The sequence below is a fragment of the Haematobia irritans genome, chromosome 4 (assembly GCF_050003625.1).
Source record: "Haematobia irritans isolate KBUSLIRL chromosome 4, ASM5000362v1, whole genome shotgun sequence".
NCBI lineage: Eukaryota > Metazoa > Arthropoda > Insecta > Diptera > Muscidae > Haematobia > Haematobia irritans.
In genome coordinates, this window is record NC_134400.1 from 75962812 (window position 1) to 75989719 (window position 26908).

At 37.0% G+C, this 26908-nt stretch overlaps 4 protein-coding genes and 1 long non-coding RNA gene across 6 annotated transcripts in view; 2 read left to right on the top strand and 3 right to left on the bottom strand.

The window, feature by feature from the left end:
• Window positions 1–18295, top strand: part of Spase22-23 (Signal peptidase complex subunit Spase22-23) — a 38000-nt gene extending 19705 nt beyond the window's left edge. For both annotated transcript variants that reach the window (XR_012721475.1, XM_075304714.1), the window contains one exon: window positions 18056–18295. Coding sequence is in view for 1 of the 2 variants with exons in the window: in XM_075304714.1 (XP_075160829.1) it covers window positions 18056–18185 (130 nt within the window). In the remaining variant the exon portion in view is untranslated. The remainder of the gene's footprint in view (window positions 1–18055) is intronic.
• A 1361-nt stretch (window positions 18296–19656) lies between these two features.
• On the bottom strand, window positions 19657–20352 carry LOC142235605 (uncharacterized). The gene has a single exon (XM_075306867.1). It carries the CDS (start codon window positions 20350–20352, stop codon window positions 19657–19659), a length of 696 nt encoding a protein of 231 aa, XP_075162982.1.
• A 1158-nt stretch (window positions 20353–21510) lies between these two features.
• LOC142235606 (uncharacterized) lies at window positions 21511–22404 on the bottom strand. Its single transcript, XM_075306868.1, has one exon. It carries the CDS (start codon window positions 22402–22404, stop codon window positions 21511–21513), a length of 894 nt encoding a protein of 297 aa, XP_075162983.1.
• Window positions 22405–22412: 8 nt separating this feature from the next.
• On the bottom strand, window positions 22413–23342 carry LOC142235607 (uncharacterized). The gene has a single exon (XM_075306869.1). The coding sequence runs from the start codon at window positions 23340–23342 to the stop codon at window positions 22413–22415; it is 930 nt and encodes a 309-aa protein (XP_075162984.1).
• A 2636-nt stretch (window positions 23343–25978) lies between these two features.
• On the top strand, window positions 25979–26335 carry LOC142236850 (uncharacterized). Its single transcript, XR_012722230.1, has 2 exons — window positions 25979–26165; window positions 26230–26335. It is a non-coding gene; the product is annotated as an uncharacterized LOC142236850 (long non-coding RNA).
• Window positions 26336–26908: the final 573 nt, after the last annotated feature.

Sequence of the window (26908 nt, forward strand, 5' to 3'; positions counted from 1 at the left end):
AAAACCGTCGATTGTAGAATTCTTAAAAGTTTTGGATCAGCGTTGCGAAGAGCTTGGGTTAGGTAGAAAAGCTATCAGCAAGTCAGCTGCTAAACAACATACAACGTCAATGGTTTCCATCGATAATTCTAAACTTTGTATCAAATGCAATTCTAGCGAGCATGCGCTTTATAAATGTTCACAATTTTTATCGCAATCTAGTGCTCAACGCAGATCATTTGTAAAAGAGAAGCGCCTATGTTTCAACTGTCTTGGAAGAGGTCATAGTGCAAGTGGATGCAAATCGTCTCATCGTTGTAGAGATTGTGGTCACAAACATCATTCTTTGGTTTATTTTTTACCACCTTTATCTTCTGAATCAACAAGTACCTCACCTTTGGATTCGACAGCTAATGATTTGGTTAATTCCAATCCTGTTTCTTTAAATACTATTGCTGAATCGTATACTTCGAACGCAAACAATTCGAACCACTGCAATGTTTTACCTACAGCTATAGTAAATGTTAGAGCACGTAATGGTAATTTTCTGCCTTGTCGTATACTTCTTGACACCGCATCGGAGTTGTCTTATATAACTGAGAGTTTCATAAAACGGCTGGGAGTATCTCGCCAGCATTCGAATATCGCTCTATCGGGAATATCTTCAGCCGAGTCTACAAACGGACACGGGTTTATACATATTAAGTCAATAGTTACAAATAGATCTATAGACGCTCAAGTTAATGTGTTGGGTTAAATAACATCATTGTTACCGAGAACCTTATTGGATCCATCGATTCTTGAGAAGTTTGAAAATGTCGTCCTAGCAGACGCTATATTTAACACGCCTTCGGGTATAGATATTCCCAGCAAAAAATTTTGAATGTTCTTCCAAAGGCACAACTTTAAAAGCAATTACAAAAGATGCACTCTCAATGATGTTCTTTATTTAAACTACCCAGGAAGTTCTTTTAATTCAATTTTGTATAACTTGGTTTTTTCATACTTGTAATGGGTAATTTTAACGTTTTTGTTTCAAATAGGTTAAAAACAGAGTAAGGATTCGTAAAATGGTACAAATCATTTAAATTTTGTCGAAAAAAAATGCTAAATCAAATCTAAAAATAATGTGAATTTTTAAAAATATTTGAGGTCAAACGTTTCAAACAAGCGTTACAATCCACTAAAAATTATAAAAAATTATTTATTTGACAAAATATCACAGAATTTTTTAATTTACATCCAAAATTTTGAATTCGGATCACACCTAACGAAGTGATACAAATTCAGTGCACCGGCTGTTGAAATGGAGGACTTCTGTCCTATGACAAGCCCATGTTAAATTCATCGCTTCTGCGTCAATTTTACACCACTTCCGGATCCAAACAGAACATTTTCATTACTTTTTTGGCGACGCTTTTTTGCTGGGTTCTGCTTGGTTCTGGCTATGTTTGGGTTGTTTTCACTATGAACAAGATTCGTGATAACCAAGGAAATGTTCTTGCCGTTTCATCTATTTTTGGTTGGGTCGTAACAACTGCTTTATTGAATGTGGATACCAAATACACATCATCTATGCTTACGACATTGAACATTGACAGATCTTTACGACCCTTTTGGAAAATAGAAGATTCCAATTTTGAAATAAAACCTGATCAAAAATCTGTCATTGTTGAAACTCATTTTCAAAATACTCATCAACGCCATTGCGATGGCAAATATATTGTGGAGCTTCCATTTGTGGAAGAAAATCCTACCTTTGCAAATACCTGTGACCAAGCATTACTTCGTTTTCATGGTACATCGAAACATCTTTCCAAAAATCCTATTTTGAAACAACAGTATATTGAATTTATGAGAGAGTGCTACAGCTTGGGTCATATGCGTGAAATTGATCAATCTGAAATAGATGTGCAGGATGACAGACTTTTCTATTTGTCTCATCACCCCATCATTGGAAAGAAATTACGGGTTGTATTTGATGGTTCATTTGAGGATGCTCGGGGAGTTTCTCTCAACAGTAAAATATACATTGGAGCGCCTATACAAAGAAATTTATTTGCTGTTTGTCTACGCTTCCGACTTTTCGAATATGTTTTTTCGGCAGATATAACACAAATGTTTCGACAAATTTGGATAGCAGAACACCATAGAAATTACCAACGAATATTGTGGCGAGAAGAACCTGACCAACCTATTAAACATTTCCAACTTTGTACGGTTACATACGGAACGTCTCCAGCGCCATTTCTGTCAGTTCGTGTCCTTGAGCCGCTAGCTAAGGATTACCAAAAATCTCATCCAATTGCGTCCCAGATTTTATTGGACGATTTTTATGTCGACGTTGTAACGGGTGCATCAACAGAACTTGAACTTGAGAGGAAGCGAAATGAGCTTATGGAATTGTTTGGCGGGCCTAGAATTAAGTAAATGGGTGTCAAATTCTAGCAATTTTACAAATCATCAAGATGAATTGAATTTTTTGGATCGTGATGTTGGAATTTCATCAAAAGTTTTAGGCATCCATTGGAACCCGTGCGATGACGTAATAAGCTATAGGGTGAAGAAGAGTGAATCCCTATCAGCAACAAAGAGAAGGATTTTATCTGATGTTTCGTCAATTTTTGATCCTCTTGGACTTGTATCACCTGTCATCGTGAAATCCAAGATTATTTTCCAGCAGTTGTGGCTAATAAATGTTGGTTGGGACGATCCATTGCCTGAGGTCATCGCTCGAATGTGGTTGAAATATAGAGATGACCTATGTACGCTTAATGATCTGCAATTGGAAAGGTATGTCCCGAACACTGATGAAATTCATCTTATGAGATTTTGCGATGAATCAATAAGGGCATATTCAGCTGTCGTTTATTGCCGATCCATAAATGAAGACGGACACATTACGGTCAAAATCATTGCTTCGAAACCCCGTGTTGTGCCTCTGAAGCAGATATCGCTGCCACGATTGGAATTGTGCGGAGCGCTGCTCCTCCTGATGAAAACTATTTCGGAAACTTTGTCACCTAGAAGAATAAAATACTCTGCATGGTGCGACTTATCCATCGATTTATCGTGGTTGTTAATGGAACCAATTCGATTGAAAACATTTGTTGCTAATCGCACTTCAGAGATTTTGAATACGTTACCTCGAAATATTTGGAGACATATTGGTTCACGGGAAAACCCAGCTGATTGCGCTTCACGGGGTTTGCTGGCTGTGCAGCTTCTTGATTTAGAGTTATGGTGGAAGGGGCCTATCTGGTTATATGATCCACGTATGTTTGAGCAACAAGATCTGTCTTTGAATTTTTCTCACCACGATCCAGAATTTCAAAGCGAAATTAAAAATTGTTCTGTCGCCTTGATGACAAGCACTAAGTCTGTTGCCCCATCCATTACAAGAAAATATCTTCATGGAGCAAACTAATTCGCATAGTTGCATATATACTCCGATTTATTAAAATTCTGAGGTCTAAAAACAAGCCAAAATCAGATTATTTGACATTTGAAGAAATTATTTCTGCACGAATTGTTTGCCTTAGTATTGCTCAGATCAGTTTCACTTCGTGGAAAATGCTCCAACATCTACAGCGATAATGGCAAAACCTTCATCGGGGCCATACAAAAATTGAACGAAATGTTCCGGCATTTATTCTCTGATGAACATAATTCTGTTGTTCTACAATCACTTGCGAAAGAAGGCATCAAATGGAATTTCATACCGCCATACTCACCCCATTGGGGCGGTATCTGGGAATCTGCAGTGCGATCCGTAAAACTGCACTTGAAGCGTGTCATTGGCGACACTGTTTTAACCTGTGAACAAATGCGAACGCTACTTGCACAAATCGAGGCCGTAGTCAATTCCCGCCCTCTGGGATTTTGCTCTGATACACAGACTGAATATCTATCTCCATCACATTTTCTGATTGGGAGACCAACTACAATGACGCCAGATGTAGATTTGACTAGTATCAACATCAATCGGCTTGACTACTAGCAATACATCCAATCAATGTACCAAGGCTTTTGGAAGCGATGGAGCCAAGAGTATATTACTTCATTCCAACAACGTCCAAAGTGGACAACCGAGCAATCTAACGTTGAAATTGATAATATCGTTCTGGTAAAGGAAGACAACATACCTCCAGCCACATGGATCAAAGGGCGAGTTGTTGCCACATTCCCTGGTAAAGATGGTCTAATCCGAGTTGTTAAACTGAAGACTGCCCATGGTGAGATGACACGTCCAATTTCCAAGATTGTGCGATTGACTCTTTGCTGAAACAGTGCTTCAAGGTGACCAGGGATGTTGATGAACATATTAATAATTTCATTTATTTTATTTCAAATTGATTTTCATGTACTATAGTTGCATTAGATTTTACCTTTATAACTACTACTTTGTTATACAACGCTGTAATTATCTCTTTTACTTGTTGTATCCTTATTCTCATCATCAGTTTTTTAGAGTCACTTCTTCGGTCAACATCATATTGTATCGTCGTTTTAAATTGAACTTAATACAATAAATTTGTTTGCTAAGTTTAACTAGCTCAATCGTTTTATTGAAATACGACTTAGCATTCTAGAGATCTATCGGACTCGACTGAATAATGTGATCTATCGTATTAATGATCAATTGTTTTAATTATGTTAGGATAGCTCCTAAGTTGATATTTTTATTTGTTTTAAATGTTTTAGTGTAATAGAGCTCTGAAGGGGCGGGAAAGTGGGCGATGGGACCGTTCGAAAAAAAAAAACAAAAACATTTGCCATCATGACAGCCTTCTCACGCATTAAGAGCTTGCTGGTAGCCAGAGGCATACCAACAGATTCTAGATATCCTGGAATATGTAAGGTAGTCCCTAGCCGTGCTAACTCATCCGCTTCGCAGTTCCTCGGAATGTTCCTATGGCCAGGCACCCATATTAGGTGCATATATGTAATAGTAGTGCCCATATGTAATAGGTACTTTTAGTTAATGTGGTATCACAATGGACTGAATAGTCTAAGTGAGCCTGAATCTTAATCGGGCTGCCACTTTAACCTAACCTAACCTAGGTGCATATTGTGCTGATCAGCCATCTCATTGAGAGATTTGCGGCAGTTGATGGCCGTTTTCGAGTTAAGGAACACAGAGTTCAAGGATGTTATTGCAGGTTGACTGTCTGAGTATATATTAATGCCAACATTTTTGGAACATTACTTCTCAGCCTATTCGCCACCTCTCTTATTGCTAATATTTCAGACTGAAAAGCACTACAGTGATTAGGTAATCTATTCGAAGTTCAGATATTTAGAATATATTCCGATACCCACTTGCCCATTCAATTTGGAGCCTTCAGTGTAGAAATCTATTTATCGTTTAGTCCTCGGGGCCTGTGTGCACCACGCCTCGCTGTTGGGAATTAGAGTTTCAAACTTTTTGTGGAAAAGTGGTCTCGCCAAAGTGTAATCCACTACGTTAGGCACATCTGCCATTATTTTGAGGACCGAACTGTGGCCGTACCTTTTCCGACCACAGCGAACCGCATAGCCGTTGTTGCAGCTGACTGTTTGGTCAAATGTCCAAAGGTAATAGATGCAGTATGACATTAAGGGAATTTGTTCCTGTTTTGCTGAATGCGCCTGATATACACAAGCACGCCATACGCTGAACTTTGTCTAAATTTGTCGGCTGCTGAAGTGCCGGCCACCAGACTACAACACCATATAGCATTATAGGTCTAACTACTGCTGTTTATAGCCAATGCACAATTTTCGGTTTTTGTCCCCCTTTTTTCGTATTGTGGCTTTTGATAAAAACTATTCTCTCAACTTTAATAATTTGTACAGTTTTTATTCAAAGAAATAATTCAGCTTCAATTTAGTGATCTTTACAGGTCGAGTTTTACAAAGAGAATGAGAAAATAAAGAAAAACAAAAAAAAAAAAAAAGTAACAACATAGTTGTTGGATAGCACAGAGTTGCCAACTATATTTATCACTCCTCCTCAACTAGGAGTAATTCGTTTAAGGTTCAAAACTTCCAAGAAGTTGTAATGCTTAACAGAATGCAAGTTCTTCGTCATCACATCCGCGGTCAATTCGGATGTTATTCATATATTAGGTTAGGTTAGGTTAAATATCACGAATATGATGGTATTTTATATTAATATGTTTGGACTTCTTGTGAAACACTGGGATTTCAGCCAATTTTTGGGCTGCTTGGTTGTCGACATAAATTATAACCGTTGCATCATTCGGGAGATGCAATTCTATCAAAAGTCGTTTCAAGTAAACAGCTTCCTTTGCAGCCTCAGAAACCGCCATATACTCGGCTTCTGTGCTGCTCAAAGCGACTGATTTCTGCTTCCTAGAGTCCCACGTTATGGGAGAATTGCCATGGAAAAATACATATCCCGTGTAATATTTCCTGTCAGCGGAGTTTCCACCCCAGTCAGCGTCAACGTCCATCATCGTCAAAAATTACCTTGAAATCTATGGGTGTGGATAGGTACCTCAAGATGTGCAAAAGCCTTATTCTGTGTTTCTGCCGAGGGTCAGAGTTCCTTTGAGCAAATTTTGATACCGAGTGTAGAATATCGGGTCGTGTGGAAATCGCAAGGTACATGAGAGTAGAGGTGTGCGCGTGACTGAAATTTCACTCACATTCACGAAGCAAAGTGTTTATTCACGCACGAATCGTGTGGTAGCCAATCCCACTTCCGCACATTCACGAAATGAAAGCCAGTACTCACGCACGCTCACGAACGAACTACTTTTAAAGACTCACGCTAACGCACGATTCACGACATTTCTCGTGATTCACGATAAATTCACAAGACTCACGACATTTTCCAAGCGGAAATGAGCAAAGGTAACAAAATTCAAAAATAGATTATAGTTTGAGAGCTATATTAATTTCAGTTAACATACGAGTATGAATTAAATCTTGATTTTTTTCGTGAGCGTGATTTTGTAGACATTTTATTTCTCACGCACGACATATTTATTTTAGTCCCATTCACGCACATTCACGAGAGTTGCTTTGGATTTTGTTCACAATTCACGTTATTCACGCGTGAATCACGCGTGTCACGAGTATTTCGGGTCACGCGCACACCTCTACATCAGAGTACCTACGAGGAACTGGTATTCCTTCGGATCCACTTTCTCACTGCTCTCATCAACCTGATATCCTGCTTCCAGTGGAAACTTTAATGGTTTACATGAGCTCATGCCATATGCCTTTAATGTTTCTCGAATGTATTGACTTTGACTCACGTTCCGCTTCCATTCCTAGAAAGTATTTTTTTCCATTTATTCAAGCAATTCAAAGCCTTTAAAGGGCCAATTTAACGAATTACAATGTACTACTCCGTTAGAGTACAATTACAATATTATATGAAAATATAAAGCATCAATTAGTAAAAAACAACAATCTTATATGAAAAATTGAACCAGCAATCTTATATCAATAACGTTATGTATACATATTTTTTTGTTTTGTTTTTTCTTTTTGTTTGCATTATTATATGGTCGCATGTATGAAATTTGATAATGTTTTTGGATCCCACTGAAATTAAAATATATGTTTTATTCGCGAGTCAGGAGACTACTCATTAAACAATGTTTGCATTATCTTTAAGTTAATTATATTTATTTTTAATCATCAAGCTGATGTAAAATATTGAAGAAGGTTCTTTCAGTAGGTGTTGTAGGATATATCAAAATGTTTCAATGTATTCGGCAGAGTATTATACAGTCTACCAATTCTCACATGAAATGATTCATTCATGTATCGACTGGCAGTTGGAATAATCAATCGATTACGACGAGAGCGTCCAAAAGCAAACAAGTTGACAAGAAAAAGAGGAGTTTGTGTCTTAAAAATCTTGTAAAATAACAACATCGATCTTAAATCAACAAAGTCTGAGAAGGAACACCATAAGAAGCGTCGAACACAGTCCGAGACATGATCGAACCGTCCAAGCGAATATAGATAACGTACTACTCTATTCACTGCTACTTTCACCTTCCTCAAGTTCTCCTCCGTTGTACTGGTATAAACCTCAATACAATAAAGTAAGTGGGGCATAACTAATGCATGTATCAACTTCTCCTTCACCGAGTAAGGTAACATTAGAGTATTTGAATTGACTCTTATTTGTCACTTCAAAAACTCCAGCTATATCATCTATTATGCTCAGAACAACTGACTTTTCTTTACAACCGATTATGATGTCGTCGACCGATTATGATATCGTCGACATATGGTTTAAATTTCATTAAGCGTAGTGTCTCATCCAGTTTAATGTTCAATTTGCGGCCACTTTGTTTCAATCCATAAATTGCTTTATGGAGTCTCAGTACTTTTTCAGGAAATTCTTTATTCTCGAAACTAGGTGGCTGCTGCATATAAATTTAATCAGAAAGATTACTATAAAAGTTGGCAGTACTCACATCAATCTGGTGCAGGTACATTTTTTCTTTAACCGCTATAGATAGAAGAAACGAACCGTAGAATATCGAACAACCGGCGAAAATGTCTCATTAAAATCTACGCCCATGCGTTGGTTACATCCACTAGTCTTGCCTTATACCTTTCAATGTTGCCATTTGCATCTCGATTCAGAGTGTAAACCCACTTGCATGATATTTTTACCAGCTGGCAAGTCCACCAGTGTCCAAGTATTATTATTGCAAAGAGCTCTGTATTCCATGTTCATTGCTTTTAGTCAATGCTTCTTGCTGCTACTGGAGAGTATTTCATCAATCGTCTGTGGGATATCTTCCCCAATCGTTGCGACCACTTTTTGTTCGTCTAGGTCTTTCCTGCCTATTTGCGTTTGGTGGTTCTACTTCTATGCTGGCCTCGGTATTTTCTTCTGCCGCGGCATCTTCGAACCCCTCCAAGTCACACACTTCATTGTCAGAACTAATCTGGAGTTTCTGTGGAACCAGCATTCAATCAATTTTCTTCAAAATCTTTAAAGAATAAAGTTAAAACTTCGTTAGACGGGGTTCGGGCCTCTGCTTCATGGTCATTTGTAATTCCAGTAGAAGATTCGTCAAAAATCACATCTCGGTGTTCAACGATTCTTTTATTGATCACATCATAGAGTCTATATGCCTTCGCCGTTGTAGAATATCCAACTATTATAAACTGATTACCCTTGGGATCAAATTTCGATTTTCTTTTCTATTTCTCTAGAGCAACAGCAACTGAGCCGAATGTTTAAAAATGTTGCACGCTAGGCTTTCTACCATCCCAAGCTTCATATGGAGTTTTATCGACAAGTTGTTTAGTCGGGCACCTATTTCGGATGTAACCCGCTGGGTTTAAAGCCTCCGCCCACAAATTTGGTGTAGAATTAGCAAAGACCATCATGTACCTGGCCATCTCGACGAGAGTGCGAGTGGCTCGTTCCGCAACACCGTTTTGTTGAGGAGTGTGCGGAACAGTCAATTGTCTGGAAATACCTTCCTTTTCTAAATATGAATTAAAAGTGGAATTCACATATTCGGTACCGTTATCTGTACGAATCACCTTTACCTTGCCACCAGTTTGCCGTTCTACATTTGCCTTCAATGTTTTGAATTTCTCAAATACGTTCGTCTTTGACTTTATAAAATAGACGAAAATCCGCCTCGATTTATCATCTATAAAAGTTACAAAGTGTTTTGACCCCCCAATGCAATACATGTAAAGGCAGTATACGCAGTGAATCCGGCATACATTGCTCAGATGTCTGTATAAAAGTTTGACCAATACTCCGTGAAGATACTTGAATCTAACAATTTTTTGCGTTTCATGTGTGATGATTGTGTCCAATAAGTTAATGGAATATAAATATGAATTCGAAGTGTTACTAAAACAAAACGAAGATGAAATCAAACAGTTACTGGAATCTATTGAATGTCGGTATGATGAGAGACTGCAAAAACTAATAAAAACGAAATGTGGGAGAGCAATGTGAGAGAACTTAAAAAAATATATGGTTCAGTGGCAAATAGTGAAACTAACACAAAGGAGATTATGGAAGTTTTGCATGATAATAACAAAGCTGTATACGATGTTAAAAAAGCGTTAGAAGAAACTAGTGAGAGAGTAAAGCCAAGTGTTAGTGGAAATGTCAAACCAAAAAGCGTTGCCAGATCTCAAGAAACAAGTGCCGGTAACAGTCAAACTAAGGGAAAAATAAAAAACACATAAGACGAAAGAGGAACTGAACAAAAAGGTTGATCCAGCTGACCTAAAAATAACAAGTTTAGAAAGCGGGAGTCGGGGTGCCATAATAATAAGTGATAATGATGAAGAGCGGAGTAAAATAAAAAACATAAATGCAAAAGAAATGGGCGAGAATTATGAAGTTAAGGTTGAAATTCGTCTGTAAGTCAATTAGTTTGTGAGATAGAGCGTCTTTTGTGAAGCAACTTGTGTTATTGTGAAAAAAATGGAAAAAGGAATTTCCTGTTTTGATAAAATACTGTTTTCTGAAGGGAAAAATACGGTGGAAGCAAAAACTTGGCTTGATAATGAGTTTCCGGACTCTGCCCCAGGGAAATCAACAATAATTGATCGGTATGCAAAATTCAAGCGTGGTGAAATGAGCACGGAGGACGGTGAACGCAGTGGACGCCGGAAAGAGGTGGTTACCGACGAAAACATCAAAAAAATTCACCAAATTATTTTGAATGACCGTAAAAGTTGATCGAGATAGCAGAGTTCTTAAAGATATCAAAGGAACGTGTTGGTCATATCATTCATCAATATTTGGATATGCGGAAGCTCTGTGCAAAATGGGTGCCGCGCGAGCTCACATTTGACCAAAAACAACAACGTGATTCTGAGCGGTGTTTGCAGCTGTTAACTCGTAATACACCCGAGTTTTTCCGTCGATATGTGACAATGGATGAAACATGGCTCCATCACTACACTCCTGAGTCCAATCGACAGTCGGCTGAGTGCTCTGTATTCCTTTGATATCATTAAGGTCTCTGCTATCTCGATCAACTTCATTGTACGGTCATTCAAAATCATTTTGTGGATTTTTTTGATGTTTTCGTCAGTAACCACCTCTTTCGGGCGTCCACTGCGTTCACTGTCCTCCGTGCTCATTTCACTACGCTTGAATTTTGCATACCAATAAATTATTGTTGATTTCCCTGGGGCAGAGTCCGGAAACTCATTATCAAGCCAAGTTTTTGCTTCCACCGTATTTTTTCCCTTCAGAAAACAGTATTTTATCAAAACACGAAATTCCTTGTTTTCCATTTTTTCGCAATAACACAAGTTGCTTCACAAAAGACGCTCTATCTCACAAACTAATTGACTTACAGACGTCAAATTTTGACACGAATCATTTGAAGGTTGGTACTATATAAAAGTAATCTGCATTTAATACTAGCGACGCCATCTATGTGTCAGACCGGGGACTTTCAGCATACATATGTGACTTCCATAAAGTTTTACTTCATTTTTTATTTTCACTTACCTATTATTATAAACTATTTGGAGTAAATTCAGTTATTTGTCTAAAATTTTCCAGTTTTTTTATTTCTTCCAATTGACCACGAACTTCGTTGCACAAATAAGTATTGAAAACCACATGGTTGTTCGTTGCATTTTAGTGTAGTGTTTTGTCAAAGTTTTCTCATATTCAACACCTTTTCAAAGATTTCGTCAACATTTTGGCAAATTGGAAGTAATTCGCAGACAATTTGAAGAAGTATTGAGGATGAGCTGTTTCAAGTCAAGTTGCATTTATGTTGAAATCATCCTGTGTTTATTGGGCAGGCCTTGACACTACAACAATCGCCTGCGATGGGGAAAGCGTTTAAAACAGTATGAAATGTACATAAAGGTATTGTTACAAGAACCATTTTATATTATTTGAAACACCAAGCGCAACTAACTTGTTACATATACAACTATTATTGTGAATTATAACAATTCTATAAATACAATAGCTATTGTAATAACCCTTTAAAAGTAGAAACCAAGTTTGAACCGCTATGTTTTAAATGTATGTGTGTATGGTCTAATGAAGAACAGAACATTGTACTTGAAAAATGATAAAACAAGCATTCGCTTACTAGTTATCATATTGAATAGATGGGTTTTAATAGTGGCGACGAGGAGAAAAAATAATGGAGATTTAGCCAAAAATATGGAGTCTGGTGGAATACAATGTGCTTTGGATGCATTTGACCCGAAATTGATGAATTGGACAAGATGGGTGCAACGATTGGAAACCACATTAAAACTTATGGAATGTGATAATTCGAAAAAGTTGTGTTATTTGCTCCATTTTATGGGGGCTAAAGTGTGTAACATACTTTGTGATCGAATGTTACCGGAGGCTCCAGAGACATAGTCGTATAACGAGGTGATCACGGTGCTCGAAAAACACTTCCAACCGAAACCCAATGAAGTCCTTGAGTGCTATCGTTTCCACTTACGGAAACAAGAAGAGGGAGAATCGTGTGCGAAGTACCTGATAGCATTAAAAAGGATGGCGACAGCATGTTCTTTTGAAGGTTATTTGGACAAGGCATTACGCAACCAGTTTATATTTGGATTAAATAATCAAGTGGTACAAAGTCGTCTTCTGGAACAGGACAATCTGACCCTAGAAAAAGCAGTAAATATTGCTGAAGCTGCTGAAATAGCAGAAAGGGGTGGATTGGAAATGAATAATAAAAATAACACCGTAAATGTCATGCGGACAAGCAGAGGTAAAAAAGAAAAGCAAAAAGACGATGCGGATAAACGCGGACAGAAGAAATGCTACAGATGTGGGAATGCATTGCACTTGGCGTATCAATGTAAGCACAATGAATCCATATGTAGTTTCTGTAACGCAAAGGGACAAAAAGTCCTGGGGAACGTTAACTTATTTAACACAAATACAAGGCTGTATAGTTACTGTAACCAACAAGTGGATTCTGTCGGTTACACGTGGGTTGAGGTTAAAGCGGCTAGAAAGAAACACAAATTAAAGTTGTTTTTGGTACGTGGACGCCGTTTGGCACTGTTGGGAAGAGATTGGATGCGAGCTTTACCATTTAATTGGGACACATAATACAATAAACAACTACATAATGACAGGGAAGAAGTTCTTGTAATAGAAACATCTGAAACGGAAGATCAATTAAGAAATGTTATTGCCAGATATCCACAATTATTTGGAAGCTCCATAGGTAAAACAGTGCCGTTCAAGCAAGAATACACATAAAAGACAACGTCAAACCGAAATTTTGTGAAGCTCGAAGAGTTCCGTTTGCTTTAATGAATGCCGTCGATAAAGAAATTCAGCAGCAAGTGGACGAGGGTATTCAAGAAAAAGTGGATTATAGTGAATGGGCGACACCGGTGGTTGTTGTTAAGAAGAGGAACAACTCGGTAAGAATGTGTGGAAATTATAAAATTACCGTCAATCCGGCCATACTAGTGGATGGACATCCCCTGCCTACAACCGATGAACTGTTCGCGGCAATAGCTGGAGGGGAGAAATTTACGAAAATTGATTTATCTCGCGCATATTTACAATTAGAGGTTCACCCTGAAGACCGTAAGTTGTTAACTTTAAATACCCATAAGGGGCTGTATCAAGACTGATGTTCGGTATAGCAAGCGCGCCCGCGATTTGACAAAGGTTTATGGAGCAAATTTTAGTGGATATTCCCGGTGTGACAGTATTCCTAGATGACATCAAAATAACCGCGGAAACGGATGATGAGCATCTACGCAGATTAGAAGAGGTGTTTAAGCGATTAGATGCTCACAACATGAGAGTGAATCTTGACAAATCCGAATTTATGAAAAATTCCATTACGTACTGTGGATTTTTAAGTGATAAAGATGGAATACATAAAATGCGTAGTAAAATAGATGCAATACAAAATATTAAAACCCCCTAACAACAAAGATGAAGTGCGAGCATTAACGGGTTTGATCAACTACTACGGGTGATTTATTCGCAACCTGAGCACAATCTTGTGCTCAGGTTGGGGGAAAGAGTGTGCAATCAGATGTGGTGCTTACTCATTTTGACTCAAGGCGACCCCTTATTTTGGCCGTCGATGCCAGCCCAGTTGGTGTTGGGGCTGTCCTTAGTCATATGTTGCCGAACGGAGATGAAAGGCCAATCCAGTTTGCTTCACAAACACTAACAAAAATACAGCCAAATTGATAAGGAAGCACTGGCAATTATATTTGGTGTAAAACGTTTCTACCAATATTTATTTGGATGTAAGTTCACACTTGTGACGGATAATAAGCCCATTGCACAAATATTTTCTCTACATAAGGGTTTACCTCAATTTTCTACATCTAGAATGCAGAATTACGCGATATTGTTAGAGTCATTTGAGATAAAATTTAAAAAGTCTAAGGATAATGCAAATGCTGATCAACGTTGCCAATTTAGCTTTTTTCCCCGCTAGATTTGGCTTTTTTTGAAGACGTTTAGCGGGGAAAAATGCATTTAGCTTTTAGCCTTTTTTCTGGCTTTTTTCATGACCCTTTTAGCTATTTTTGGCTTTTTTATTTTCGACATGTTCCTATTGAAATATGGATAAAACTTCGTTTTTATCTAAGTCTTGCTGCCAGAATAAGGTTTTCCTCATATATAAAACCTCAATTGAAGCCTTAATAATTATTCCAGCCATTATGCGGGCATTTTTGCAGCAAATACACCTTGTTGTAAAGTTTTTTCCCTCGTATTCATAAAAGTTATCGTAAATCTACCATAAAAGTTAAATCTATTATTACCATACAAATTCCTTATATAAACTGTCAGTAAATTATTAGGAATAATAGCATTTGACTCGTTTATCCTTTTTATCCTATAATACGTATTCTAAAGTTATTATGATATTACTAAATTAAAATAGTAGATGTGAATTGCTTTGTACACTGAAAAAATATTGTCATGAGGCCAAAGATTTCATGTCTTTAAAATACGAACATGGTTTTCGCAACCATGTTATTTTCTCGGAAATCATGTATCTGATTTCGGCAAGCAGTTTATATTTGACGATAAAATAACATTTTAGTGACAAACATGTTACATGGTCACCATACAAAAATAACATTTTGCTCTTGAAACATGTTTGAGGTGATCATATTCCTTCTCTGTGTGTAGTCTTTAAATTTGTGGAGTTTTTGTATCTTGACCACAAACCAAAATAGCGTTCAAAAATAGAAGAGGTTTTGCAACATTTTATTTTAAAAACGTATACCCAGAATAATTTCTACTTAAAGTCGAGTCTGAATTTGGAAATTTAAGTTGTCGTTAGCACGTTTTTAAAGCACTGTGATAGCTCATGAAGAAAAAGCTGAAAAAAAAACGAATATATTCAAATTTGACTCTGAATCAATACCAAAATCATTAGTGTACAAAATCTTTGGAACCGAACATAGAAATAATTAAGGAAATAAAGTTTTGAATGTGGTATTATTTTTTTTAACATCAATAAAAAATTCGTAGTGATAGGATCAAAACAAATCTGCTATTTATTAATGGAATGGATTTACATTTACGAAAATTGGACAATAGGTTTGTATGGGAAATTTTCGAATAAAAGTTATTCAGTATAAACTTGCAAGACAGTTAGAATGTGTTATTCTCTTGGGTAATATTAGGAGACGTGTACACGTTCAGGAATTTATCATTAATTCAGTTAAAACGAAATATATTGATATTTTGATGATTAACCAGCTGATAATTGCAAGTTTACCGGGAAAAAAGTTTTTACTAGGAAATATAAATGAAGGACTTCCAGTAAAAATTTGTGATAGTAAGCAAAATGTATCGAGTACGCAAACAGAGCTAATATGACATAGATTTTCTTACAGTCTCACAGAAATGGAAATAAAATGAATACAATTAAAATGCATTTAAAAGTGCATTTTAAGTGAAATAAAGCCTTTAAGTTTGTTAAATTTCAATCAAAAATGTGACTTTTGATATAAAAAAATTTGCTTTTTTTCTAGCTATTTTTTAACATTTTTTGGCTAGTTTTTTGGACAAATCTAGCGGTTTTTGGTGAAACAATTCTGGCAACGCTGATGCAATGTCCCGGTTATCATCAGAAGAGAGGGTCAATGGAGATGACATCAGTTTCTTAGTGGATGAAGAGAGTGGCGATGTCAATGAAATTGAATTGCAACCTTTGGATAATTTACCTGTAACGGCAAAAGGGCGATTTGGGACAATTTTGAAGAAATTTGGTGATATGCATTATGAAATAAAACTAGACGATGGGAGGATTTGGAAGCGACATGCCAACCAGATGCGAAAAATTGGACTTGGCATAGAGGCGAGAGATAGTGGGAACACCACAAACGGAGCATCGAACATAGCAATATTAAAAAGTAATTCAATAGAAACGGAACCTTGCAACTCATCAGTCACAACCGGATTAATCGCACCGGGACACACTAACGTCAGACCAGTACCTGTAGCAACAACAAGCGTCAGCACGACGAACCCAAAAGAAGGCCCTCCATCAAAACCAGCGTCACCTCCATTAATATCGAATTGTGTTCCAGATACGCATAACGAACAAAGCTTTGATAAGGTCCGCAAGGATAAGAAAGGAGCCCCAGAGATTCAATGATTATATTCAACCTTGAAAATCATGGGGGGAAGAGCTGTTACATATACAACTATTATTGTGAATTATAACAATTCTATAAATACAATAGCTATTGTAATAACCCTTTAAAAGTAGAAACCAAGTTTGAACCGCTATGTTTTAAATGTATGTGTGTATGGTCTAACATAATGAAGAACAGAACATTGTACTTGAAAAATAATAAAACAAGCATTCGCTTACTAGTTATCATATTGAATAGATGAGTTTTAATAAACTTGTAATTTATTTAAATAACAATAACATAGTTATTACGCTAAAAATTGCAAAAAGTATATTGGTGAACAATTTTCGACTAACCAAATTGAATAAAGTGATAGTTTTTCAGAAACACTGCGTCCATCAAGAAAAATCACTGATAGACGCTGGAGCATCAGCCGAATATAGCAGAATTGCAACTTATAAATTAACATAATTCCATTTTTATGGCATTATTGTTCAATGTGTTTTTATTCCTATAAATGTTATACCTGGAATAATTTATAAAATTTTATTCAAATTAATAAACATCTAAACAATCTTATTTTACTTAACAACAATGATTCTTTTACAACTATCTTAAAATGCAACTTTTCTAATAGTTTGAAGGGGCTGAAATCGGAGAAATGGAGATTAATTAAACTACTTATCCGATTTTAAAATTTCTTTCACTATTATAACGCTACGTTATCACTGAGTGGCATATGCTACACGTCTTTTGGAAAAGTGGGCGGTGCCATAGTAATGGACCGATTGTCATTAAACTTTCCCAATGTTGTACTGTTGATTTAGTAATAGTCCTATACTTGGTTATGATTGGCCGTGGCACCTCCCAATCATAACTACTGTTGACGTGATAATAGTCCTTGGCTATACTTGTTTATGGTTGGAAGTGGCACCGCCCATTCAAACTTGGGGCGGATATATCTCATGAACTATCAGAGGTATGAATATGAGATTTGGTATATGTGTTGATCGTACAGTATGAATTACATCCAAGGTGGAATAGGGCGGTGTCACGCCCCTTTTAAAAATCTAAAAAGGCACCTAATAGTTGCACTCATGCGATACTTTTTTTGTAGTAACTTCTCAATAGTGACGGCACTTTTGCGAAGAGTTTTGGATATCGTATACGACTTTTTTCGACGTGGTGGGGATTCTCAAAAGTGCCGCAAAATTCAAAAAATGTTGGCAGCATTACTACAAATCGCCATATATTGTTTTATATTCATTCATCTGCCAATTCGGAAGATGAGGAATATAAAAAGAGGTATGGGTCCTAAGATATAATGTAATACAATTCACTTTTTACTTTGAAATCCCCAACAAATATGTGTTTTCTACATTTTATTTTGTGCCGCAACTTAATTCTTTAATTTTTGCCTTCACTAAAGAGACATATATAATCCCATTACTGATTTTATTTTCCCATTTCGTTTTATTTTCAGGAACAATCGTAACATTACTCTTTATTTATCATGGAATATAATACCCAACGCTGGTCTCCTTCCCACCATAAAATCATTGAACTCTCACACATTCAAGTTTCCTGCGGAATATGCTTCTTCGCTTGTTTAGACTCAAATACTTCCCAAGTGGAATCCAAAAATATTTAAAAAATACATTTATGTATCATTCTTTTCGAAAAAAATAATATGAAAATAAAATACTATTCTATTATCTCTCAATTAACCCTCTAACGTGCGATAAAATCATACAAGGTAAATTTCGGGGTGAAAATGACGATTTACAAATCCAATTTTCATTTTTCATTTCAATTAAATTTTCATTACATTCAAAAAAATTACACAAAGTAAAATAGCTATTTTAATGCAATACAGTAGTTTTCGTTTATAATCCATCGTACATATAGGAGATTTTCACATATAGTCCAAAAATAATTTATCTAGCATCATTATGACATAAATTTCACACATATAGTTAGCTGAATAATCCATTTAACTTATAGACCGATTCCATTTTTAATTGTGCTGATAAAAAGAAATCGATATAGACTATTTAAGATATAGTCCACAATAAAATGAAATGTTGGTGAAAAGGCGGGGAATTAATTAAAATAATTTATCAGTGAGGGGGAAAACAAATAAAAACGCAATTAAATTTTGGTTTTTAAAGAATAAATTAAAATTCAATTTATTGGCGTGGGTATTCGTACCTTCGGGTATTTGAGAGAGAGAGAGTAAGTAAGTGAGCACCTTTAGTTCAATTATATGTCATTTCAATTTTTTCATATTTCGTTATAAATTTCAGGGGTGTATTTTACAATTCATTGTACCTTAAAACTAACAGGGTGCCAACCTGAACATCCCGCCCCCTTTGCAAGACTGCAACATAGGGGCAAGCAGGAGCTAGGGGACAATAAAAAACGAGAATTCAATATACAATTCAATGGACATACAAATACAAAAACATAAATAAATAAATTCAACTTCAATGGGACCCAGAATGGACGTGAATCACAATCGTAGCAGGTCCACTGCCGGTGTTGGGGCTAACAGTGGAAGTGTTGACCGGATTGTGACCTCGCCGGCGGCTCGAGGTTGATGCGATATCCTATTGGCTGCATTGGTGTTGCTACGAGCATCTAGCGAGCGCGTTTGGTGGTGTCTCGTCATGGAGTTTTCTTCCTAGGTTTAGCTTTTTTCGTGGCCTTCCTAGAATACTGGGGTCGTCTAGCGACGGCACTGGGGGGATTTTCACGCATCCCAACAAACCTCGGGTGGAGCATCCTTTGGTGCTCACCACAGCATTCCATACATCTTTCACGGCTCTTGCAATTCAAGCGTTTATGGGACTCCGCCAAGCAGTTGAAGCAAGAGCCGAGCTTCATCACTGTTCTCCGACGTTTTGCCGAATGCATCGCACGAAAACGAGGACAGAGACGAAGTACGTGAGGCTGCAAACATATTTTACACCGCACCTTTATCTGCCTCAGGGCGTTCATTTGTGAGACGACGTGATGGGCCAGACATGTCTGGAAATACGAAAATAAAAAATGGGACAGCACACACACAAAGAAAAGAAATGGTTATTCATTTTGTCCATCAACAGGTAGTAGTACGAGTTTGACAACGGGCCTTGTAATAGTACAATTTCCAACCCTGATGTCAACAACTCGCACTTTGTTGTCGGGGCCTAAGTAGATCTTTTCGATTCTACCTACTTTCCACTCTGGTGGAGGCAAACTATCTTTCCTGATTACTACCAGGTCACCAACTGCAAAATCTCTTTGCGGAAATTTCCACTTGAGATATTCCTCTTTCCACCTTTTGGCGAAAGAGTGAGAAAGGATCTTAAGTTTCTGCCATCTATTCACATAACTTAACGACTCAATCGTCGTGTCGGGCTCCGGTGGGGAGAGAAGGGCAGAACATATAAGGAAGTGTCCCGGGGTTAAAGGGGCCAAATCGTTCGGATTATCGCTCATAGGACTAAGGGGCCTTGAATTAAGGCATGCCTCGATTCTGGCTAACATAGTGCTGAACTCCTCAAAAGTGAACTTCTGAGAGTGAGACACCTTCTTAAGATGTGTCTTGAAACTCTTAACTCCTGCCTCCCAAAGACCACCCATATGTGGCGCACCAGGGGGAATAAATTCCCATTCTAATAATTGGAAGGCATAAAGCGCAATAAGATTTTGCTTCACTTCAGAAAGAAATCGGGCTTGGTCTCTGCCAAGAACATTAGAAGCTCCTACAAAAGATGTCCCATTTTCAGAAAACATCTTAGAAGGACAACCTCTTCGGGAAAAAACCGAGTAAATGCAGCAATAAAACAATCAGTCGACATATCATTTGTCGCTTCCAAATGAATTGCCCTAGTCGCAAAGCAGGCAAACACAAGCACATATCCTTTAGTGATACGGCAACCTCTACCAATGTAGGTCTTAATATCAAAGGGGCCTGCAAAGTCGACTCCAGTGCATGTAAACGGGCGAGACAATGTAGTTCTCTCAGCGAGAAGAGCGGCCATAATTTGGTCGACAGTTTTCTTCCGAAACAATACGCATGCACGGCAATTATGGTTGATTGTTCTGACGAGATTCTTCAGTCTGGGCACCCAAAATTCTAATCTCATCAATCTCAACATTAATGAATTTTCACCATGTACCGTATTCTTGTGAATATACTCCAGGTACAATCTGGTAAACCGGGCATCATAGGGTAAAATTTTGGGGAATCTCTCGTCATAGGTGAGAGTAGGGGAACGCGTAAGTCTACCATTCATCCGCATAAATCCAACAGAATCTATAAACGGATTCAAATTCAACAGAAGGCTCTTTCGAGACAACTGCGCATTGTCCTCCAGCGCCACATATTCAGGGAAATGACGACGCTGGCAGAGGACGACAAAACGACCTTTCACAAAGTTGATTTCACCCTGTTCCAAAATGAAGGATGAATGCGTCTGTGTCGATCCAAACTTCGGGTGTATTCGATGAAAGAATCTGAACACATATGCCAAAACTCTCAGGGCCTGGATAAATCAGAGAAACAGGCCAAAATATCCTCAGGAGGGGATAATTGGTTCAAATTGACTCGAATCGGTTTAGTCTCAAGATTCGCATTATTCTAAACGTACATTTTGGCCATTCGGAGCGAGGGCGACATACCAAGCTGGACCTTTCCACCAAAGGTTATTCGTTAGAAGATCGCGTGCTGAAGAACCTCTCGAGGCTATATCAGCGGGATTATCAAGAGATAGAACATGATGCCAATTATTAGTACCGATCTTAGTAGAGATGTTAGCTACTCGATTAGCAACAAACGTAGGTCAGTAGCACGGGGGCTTCTGAAGCCACGACAAAACTATTGTCGAATCAGTCCAATAGAATGTCTCAATTTCTGAGAGACTCAGCTCGGAGCGTATAGTCTCAACCATATCAGCCAATAGAGTTGCGCGCTGAAGAACCTCTCGAGGCTATATCAGCGGGATTATCAAGAGATAGAACATGATGCCAATTATTAGTACCGATCTTAGTAGAGATGTTAGCTACTCGATTAGCAACAAACGTAGGCCAGTGGCACGGGGGCTTCTGAAGCCACGACAAAACTATTGTCGAATCAGTCCAATAGAATGTCTCAATTTCTGGGAGACTCAGCTCGGAGTGTATAGTCTCAACCATATCAGCCAATAGAGTTGCACCGCAGAGCTCTAAACGGGGCAAGGATTCAACCTTGATTGGCGCTACCTTAGTTTTTGCTGCGAGTAGATGCGTGACATAATCACCAGGGGCGTTTTTAATTCGGACGTATAGTGAAGCCGCATATGCTTTCTCAGAAGCATCACAAAATGCATGAAGCTGAACTTCATGGTCTGGGCTGAAACCAACCCATCGGGGGATCTCTATCCGTTCGATTTCACTATAGTCGTCCAAAAACGCAAACCATCTATTCAGAGTCATGGGTTTCAAACATTCGTCCCAATCTGTTTTGTCTTTCCAAATTTGTTGCATTATAATCTTAGCAACTATTATCTTAGGGGCCAGCCAACCGGCTGGGTCAAACAATTTAGCAATCTCAGACAAAACAGCTCGTTTGGTGACGGAAGATCTAGTAGGGGCTGAAACCAACTTGAAAAAGAAAACATCTTTTCCAGCGTTCCAACGTAAACCCAGAGTCTTGGCGGTACTCTCATTGGAAATATACAAAAAATCATTATCCAATAAATATTCGGGGGGTAAATCTAACAAAAGGCCTTGCACATTAGAAGTCCATTTTCGTAGATTAAACCAAGCAGAACCTAGAACTTCTATAAGTTCATCACGGCCCTTCATGGCATCATCTAAACTGTGAGCTCTTGCCAAAATGTCATCGCATACATCAGCGAACGTATTGTCTCCGCAGCAGTCGGGAACTCACCCTCAACGTCATCAGTCAGTTTAAGTAGGGTCCGAATAGCTAAATATAGGGCACAATTCACACCAAATGTGACCGTGTTCAATTCGAAATCTCGAATCACATCAGGGGCTAAACGGAAAACAATTCGCTGATATGACGCTTGATCGGGGTGAATCAGAATTTGTCTATATATCTTCTCGATGTCAGCATTGAAGACAAATCTAAATAATCTCCATCGGAGAATCAAAACAATTATATTTGCTTGTAGAACGGGTCCAGTATACAATACGTTATTAAGACTAACGCCATTAGAAGTGGGACTGGAAGCATTAAATACCACACGTAAATTAGTGGTGGCGCTGTCAGGTTTGAAAACAGCGTGATGGGGTAAATAATACACAGTATCAGAAGAATTTACCTTATTCTCATCAATCATGACCATTTGTCCCAAATCAACGTACTCTTGTAGTACCCTGTTATACTGAATCTTCAGCTCGGGATTTCTCATTAACCGCGACTCATTTCGCTTAAATTGAGAAATGGCATTATTTCGGGACAAACCAAGTTTCAAATCTTTGGGGTATTCACGCTTAAAAGGCAGTGAAACAACATATCGACCATTATCATTACGATAAGTCGTTCGAAGGTATAATTCTTCACACCATCTATCCTCTTCTGACATAGTGCATACTTTCGGTACATCTTCGATTTCCCAAAACCTAGCAAGTTGATCATTCAACTCCATGTGGTTATAAAATGATACTACCGACTGTAGGGGCTTGGTTTGGGTGACTTTGCCAGTCACGATCCAACCGAAAACTGATTTCTGGGCAATAAGATCACCATTAGGGTGCTTATGAACATCAGTATACATTATCCGAGAATATATGTCACCACCTAGTAAAAGGTCCATATGAGAACATTTTAGATCACACATCGTGATCTCCGGCAGGTTTACATCTAATAGTTGTGACAATGAATAAATTGGCAAACGACCAGTCAATTTGTCCAAGGCCGTATTAAGGGGGGGGGGTGAGGGGGATCAAACCCCCCCGAAATGAATGAACATTTCTATATAAATACATATATATTTTTAGCTGCATAGAAAAATCTTATCGAAGATGTTGAAGAAAAGCTGGAGGTTTTATTTTGAAAAACGCTTACCTATAAAACTTGCACAAATCATAGAATACTAGTTGAAAAGTCCGTCAAACGACGGCCGAAAAAACAAATTGTTTTTGTTCTCGCACCACAAATTTAATTTTTGGAAAATGTCTTTCTGCTTTTTATGTGTGTTTGTTGTTCTTTTTGTGAACATGACTCGCTTTGTTTAGCCATAGCAACAACAAAGAAATAGCCAAACACACATGTGTAAATGAAATGGCGCAAAACCTGCGAAAAGAACCTGCCTAATTCAGCGATGGAAGCACTTGGAGAGTACAATAAAGAGATATTTCCAAACGTGCATATTCTTTTAAAAATTTTGGTCAATTTGCCAGTTACTCAGGGATGGAAAATACAATTTTTAAGAAAGTACAAAAAAGGTATTTTTTGAGCGGAAAGGTACCTTTTACAAAAATTTCACTGGAAAATTATTGTCAAGAGACTAAATTTTAAAGAAAATAAAATTTTGACAAAATTTTCTATATAAATAAAATTTTGACAAAATTTCCTATATAAATAAAATTTTGCAAAAATTTTCTATAGAAATAAAATTTTGCAAAAAAAATCTGTAGAAAAAAATGTTGCAAAATTTTTTCTATAGAAATAAAATTTTGCAAAAATTTCCTATAGAAATAAAATGTTTACAAAATTTTCAATTGAAATAAAATTTTGACAACATTTTCTACCGAAATAAAAAATCGATAATATAGAATCGCATTCTTTTTTCGGCTAAAACATTCTTGAAGATCAATAAAATCCTGTTTTTGACTATATCTTTTACAAAATCGAGATTTTCTTCCCACATGAACATGTCTGTTTTGCCATATTTGTAAAAGACTATTAGCAAATAAGGTTGATAAAGACTTTCTCAAAATATTAAAATATTTTGTCAAAGATATTGTACCATAAATCTGATATCGACTCAAAAATGTCTACACAAAAGGTACTAAATCATTCGCGGGGGTACTACGGTACTGACTGAAAAAGTACTATAGTACTGCATTTTCCATCCCTGCAGTTACTACGTACTCATCCGAACTTTCATTTTCAACAATGAAGAGATTAAAGACGTATCTTAGAAATTCGACTAGCGAGAGTAGACTCAATGGATTGGCATTAATGTCGGTTCATCGCCGAATAAATGTGCCGACTGAAGAAGTCATTGATTTATTTGCTGCCCAAAAAGCCCGTCGGCTCAATTTAATATTGTAAAAATATTGTATACATACCTATGCATAAATAAAATTTTCTACAATGAGATTATATGAATATTTTATTTTTAAGTTGAAACACCCCCCCCCCCCCCCCCCCCCCACCCAATTAAGATCCTGGCTACGGCCTTGAATTTGTCCACAACATACGCATCTGTCGACAGCTCAAAAGTTGGGTCAATAGGGGAGCACAGTGAGATCCTACAAACATTAGTAGACTTCGCCGATATCGTGTCGTTTAGGCCAACAATATTCGCAGAAGTAACTGGGAATATTGGCAAAGCAAGTTTCTTTTGCAACTTTCGGGAAATGAAAGTTGCTTGCGAGGCAGGATCGATCAATGCTCTAGCCGAGTACTTTACGCCATGACAACACAATTCTACCACAATAGTTCCCAAAAGAACTCGAAGCTGGCAACCCTGTTGACTAGACGTGCATTTTTAAGTTCGGAAGATCTATCGAAAATAAATATTAAATATTCGTTGGTTCTAACAGTATTTGATTAAAGTATTACCCTCCATTCGCTAGAATCGATTTATCTCTTTTGGAAAGTGTTGGAGAATGTCGAAAACTAGACGCAGAAGTGTTCAAAACAAAAAGAATATAATTTGTATTCAATGCAAATTAGGAATAAATGAAGAATTGGAAAATTCCATAGAATGCGATAAGTGTTCGAAAGTGTTTCATGTCCAGTGCACTCGCTTAGATAAAAGAGAGTATGAACACTTGCTGAAAAATGAGAAAGAGTTGTTCAGTTGTCACTTGTGTGAAGATGGAAGCAGCGATGTGAAAAATGAATTGAGGCAAATCAAAACAAAATTAGAAAAATTAGATCAGCTGTCTGAAATGCAGAACACAATGATGTTTATGTCTAAGCAGTATGATGAAATATTGAAAGGTGTTGTTGAGAATAAAAAGAAATTAAAAGAGATGGAAAGAGAGAACTCAATATTAAAACAAGACATAATAGAATTGAAATCATCCCCAATAAACACAGGATGAGCGTTTTTCAAATGCAACAACTTTTCAGTTTGAGGGTAAATATAATTTTCAACATAAATTCAACTTGACTTGAAATAGCTCATCTTCAATATATCTTCAAATTGTTTGCGAATTACTTCCAATTTGCCAAAATGTTGACGAAATCTTTGAAAAGGTGTTGAAGATAATATGAGAAAACTTTGACAAAACACTACCCTAAAATGCAACGAAAAAACCATGTGGTTTTTAATACTTATTTGTGCAACGAAGTTCGTGGTTAATTGCAAGAAATAAAAAAATGGAAAATTTTAGACAAATAACCAAATAGTTTATAAAAATAGGTAAGTGAAAATAAAAAATGAAATAAAACTTTAAGGAAGTCACTAAATGTATATCTGTTTGCAGAAAACTAAAATTATGGATTCTACGTTCTTGAAAACATTAAAAAGCTGACCGATGAAAAAATGGTGGACAATTAACTGGAACTGCTTCAAATAGTTTATAATAATTGGTACGTCAATATGAAAAATTAAATCAACACTTTAGAGAAGTCACTAAATTTAAATCTCTTTGCTGAAAACTAACATCTTTGGATGCTACATTCTTGCAAACATTAAGAAGCTGACCAATGAAAAATGAGTGGCTTATCGACAAGAAAAAGTTTCCAGAAACATTACAAGTGCAACCTATTAAAATTGTTAAAAATAACAAATTGTTGAAATCAACAACTTCTGGATGAAAATGTGCATCACATCGTCAGTTTAATTCATATGCTATTATCAGTTTAAAATGGATATTTTGTGAATTCCTTCTGCTGGAAATCAATTCTAACACGCGGTCCAGTACGTTCCTAATTTCAAATTGCCCGCATGTTAATAAATTTTAATGCTGTTTTATGACACCAAAAGGAAGGAAATCGAATTATCATTGCAAAAGTGTTTACTAATAATGTTTAAGATATTTAAAGTTTTGTTGTTTGTTTTTTTTTTTTTGTTCTTATTTGTTGATATGTTTAATAAGATTATTATTTATCAATTGGTATTGTAGTGTATTATGTAGTGTATTATATATATTATTTTGATGA

Bases quoted from the DNA above. Each gene is read 5' to 3' on its own strand.
- LOC142235605 (XM_075306867.1), bottom strand. From the start codon at position 20,352: ATGTTTTCTGAAAATGGGACATCTTTTGTAGGAGCTTCTAATGTTCTT.
- LOC142235607 (XM_075306869.1), bottom strand. From the start codon at position 23,342: ATGTATACTGATGTTCATAAGCACCCTAATGGTGATCTTATTGCCCAG.
- LOC142235606 (XM_075306868.1), bottom strand. From the start codon at position 22,404: ATGAAGGGCCGTGATGAACTTATAGAAGTTCTAGGTTCTGCTTGGTTT.